The sequence below is a fragment of the Phyllobates terribilis genome, unplaced genomic scaffold (assembly GCF_046119375.1).
Source record: "Phyllobates terribilis strain yellow unplaced genomic scaffold, ASM4611937v1 Scaffold_1__5_contigs__length_1240528914, whole genome shotgun sequence".
In the NCBI taxonomy this organism is placed as follows: Eukaryota; Metazoa; Chordata; class Amphibia; order Anura; family Dendrobatidae; genus Phyllobates; species Phyllobates terribilis.
The window spans coordinates 841,354,859-841,358,139 of NW_027362761.1; the positions used below are offsets into that span (position 1 = coordinate 841,354,859).

Below are 3,281 nucleotides of genomic sequence, written 5' to 3' on the forward strand. Positions count from 1 at the left end.
AAAGTAATGATGGCCACTCGTTTGTCTTTACTTAGCTGCTCTTTTCTTGCCATAATATAAATTCTAACAGTCTATTCAGTAGGACTATCAGCTGTGTATCCATCAGACTTCTTCACAACACAACTGATGGTTCCAACCCCCATTTATAAGGCAAGAAATCCCACTTATTAAACCTGACAGGGCACACCTGTGAAGTGAAAACAATTTCCAGTGACTACCTCTTGAAGCTCATCAAGAGAATGCCAAGAGTGTGCAAAGCAGTCATCAAAGCAAAAGGTGGCTACTTTGAAGAACCTAGAATATAAGACATATTTTCAGTTGTTTCACACTTTTTTGTTAAGTATATGCACTACCGTTCAAAAGTTCTCTTCATCTCTTCAACAACTGTTAAGAGGAGACTTTGTGCAGCAGGCCTTCATGGTAAAATAGCTGCTAGGAAACCACTGCTAAGGACAGGCAACAAGCAGAAGAGACTTGTTTAGGCTAAAGAACACAAGGAATGGACATTAGACCAGTGGAAATCTGTGCTTTGGTCTGATGAGTCCAAATTTGAGATCTTTGGTTCCAACCACCGTGTCTTTGTGCGACGCAGAAAAGGTGGACGGATGGACTCTACATGCCTGGTTCCCACCGTGAAGCATGGAGGAGGAGGTGTGATGGTGCTTTGCTGGTGACACTGTTGGGGATTTATTCAAAATTGAAGGCATACGGAACCAGCATGCCTACCACAGCATCTTGCAGCAGCATGCTATTCCATCCGGTTTGCGTTTAGTTGGACCATCATTTATTTTTCAACAGGACAATGACCTCAAACACACCTCCAGGCTGTGTAAGGGCTATTTGCCCAAGAAGGAGAGTGATGGGGAGCTACGCCAGATGACCTGGCCTCCACAGTCACCAGACCTGAACCCAATCGAGATGGTTTGGGGTGAGCCGGACCGCAGAGTGAAGGCAAAAGGGCCAACAAGTGCTAAGCATCTCTGGGAACTCCTTCAAGATTGTTGTAAGACAATTTCCGGTGACTACCTCTTGAAGCTCATCAAGAGAATGCCAAGAGTGTGCAAAGCAAAATGTGGCTACTTTGAAGAACCTAGAATATAAGACATATTTTCAGCTGTTTCACACTTTTTTGTTAAGTATATAATTCCACATGTGTTAATTCAGTTTTTATGCCTTCAGTGTGAATGTACAATTTTCATAGTCATGAAAATACAGAAAAATCTTTAAATGAGAAGGTGTATCCAAACTTTTGGTCTGTACTGTACAATCCTCATGCATTTTTTCTGCCAGGGAGATGCAGAAACACTCAGGAAAAATCCGGAGCATTTCTGCATCGTGGGCACATAGCCTAAGGCCCTGTGTTGATTATAGAGAATTGAATAAAATTACTGTAAAGAATTGTTACCCTCTGCCTTTGATCCCTGAGTTGCTGGGCAGAGTTCATAATGCAAAGTTGTTCACAAGACTGGATCTTTGAGACATACAACGTGGTTTGTGTTAGACCAGGTGATGAATGGAAAACGGCATTCAGATCATGTTATGGACACTTTGAGCACTTAGTCATGTAGTTTGGACTGTGCAATGCTCCTGCAACATTTCAGCATTTCGTTATTCACATTTTTAGAGACTTGCTTGATCAATTTGTAGTCATTTATCTGGATGATATACTAATCTTTTTTAAATCTGCAGAAGAGCATCAGAATCATGTGAAAACTGAGCTAGAGGATCTAAGAACACACCATCTTTATATTAAGCTTGAAAAATGTGAATTTCATCAAACAGAGATCCAGTTATTGGGCTATATAATCTCTACTCAAGGATTGAAAATGGACTCTAGCAAGATTCAAGCTATCACTGAGTGGCCAACGCCAAAAAACATGAAAGAAGTTTTGCCAATTTTTACAGACTTTTCATTAAGAATTTTTCAGGTATAATTGCACCGATCACCGAATTAACAAAGAAAGGCATATCGTTTGTTTGGTCTCCTCAAGCACAAGATGCTTTTTCTTGCCTGAACATGAAGTTCACTATAGCTCCTATACTAATTCATCCCAATCCTGATCATGCCTTTATTGTAGAAGTGGATGCTTCTGATGGTGCAGTAGGGGCCATTTTATCACAAAGAACAGGAACAAAAGATTTGCTACATCCTTGTGCATATTTCTCCAGAAGTTTGACCATGTCAGAGAAGAATTATGATGTGGGGAACAAAGCGCTCTTAGCTATCATTGCTGCTTTCTTGGAATGGAGACATCATCTAGAAGGAGCAACTCAACAAATTGTTGTTCAAACTGACCATCGTAACCTTGAATTTATCAGGTCTGCCAAATGTTCGTCCCCCCACCAGGCTCGATGGAGCCCCTTTCTTAACCAATTCAACTTTGTTATCTCTTACAGGCCTGGTTCCGTAATGGTAAGGTTGATGCTTTATCTAGGATCTTCTCCAAAGATCCTTCTACAGCAGTACCACCAAGAACTATTCTGCCTGAGTCCAACTTCCTGGGGGTGATCCATAACAAAGACTTGCTGGAAGATATACGGGAAGCATATGAGACTGACCCAATTCTTCTGCATCCACCAGATGATATATCTTTTACCTTTCAAAATAATTATGGACTCATAAGCATTGCATCTTTGTTCCAGTAACTGTAAGACTTAAAGTATTAAAACAAATCCATGACTCCAAGTTAGCAGGACACAAAGGAATTCAAACAACACAATAATTTCTGTATCGTTTCTTTTGGTGGCCCAATTGCCAAAAAGATTTTAAATAATATTTATGTTCCTGTAACATCTGTACTATGTAAGAAACTCCCCGCACATCACCAATGAGATTATTGCAGCTTCTGAAAATTTCATCTTGTCCTTTGGCTCTATATCTATGGACTTTATTGTGGAATTACCAGTTTCAAAGGGAAAGAGATCAACCCTAATAGTGGTGGACCAACTCACCAAAGCATCACATCTTGTCCCCTGCACTGGTTTGCCATATGCTAAAAAACTGCTAATGTTATAATTCAAAATGTATTTTGTCTTCATGGGGTCCCAGACGAAGTCGACTCTGATCGTGGAATACAATTTACATCTTGATTCTGGAAGAATTTTTGTGCAGCATTGGACATTGATGTAAGTTTATTGTCTGAATTCCATCCCCAATCTAATGGTCGGACTGAACGCACAAACTAAACCTTAGAGCAATATCTGAGATGCTACATTTGTCATCTCCAGGATGACTGGGTTGGTTTGCTTCCTATGGCAGAATTTTCATACAATTCTCAAAA

General features: G+C 40.2%; 1 protein-coding gene across 1 annotated transcript; it reads left to right on the forward strand.

Annotated features, from left to right (window-relative positions):
• Positions 1-1,445: 1,445 nt before the first annotated feature.
• Positions 1,446-2,646, forward strand: LOC141158278 (uncharacterized). Its single transcript, XM_073645365.1, has 3 exons — positions 1,446-1,506; positions 1,690-1,928; positions 2,398-2,646. The coding sequence occupies exons 1-3, from the start codon at positions 1,446-1,448 to the stop codon at positions 2,644-2,646; spliced, it is 549 nt and encodes a 182-aa protein (XP_073501466.1).
• Positions 2,647-3,281: the final 635 nt, after the last annotated feature.

What these genes read in the sequence shown, in the direction of transcription:
- LOC141158278 (XM_073645365.1), top strand. Translation starts at nt 1,446, where the DNA reads ATGCAAAGTTGTTCACAAGACTGGATCTTTGAGACATACAACGTGGTT. An exon ending in CGTGGTTTGTGTTAGACCAG is followed by an intron (nt 1,507 to 1,689) that starts GTGATGAATGGA and finishes TTAAATCTGCAG; the next exon opens with AAGAGCATCAGAATCATGTG. An exon ending in TTTCATTAAGAATTTTTCAG is followed by an intron (nt 1,929 to 2,397) that starts GTATAATTGCAC and finishes TATCTCTTACAG; the next exon opens with GCCTGGTTCCGTAATGGTAA.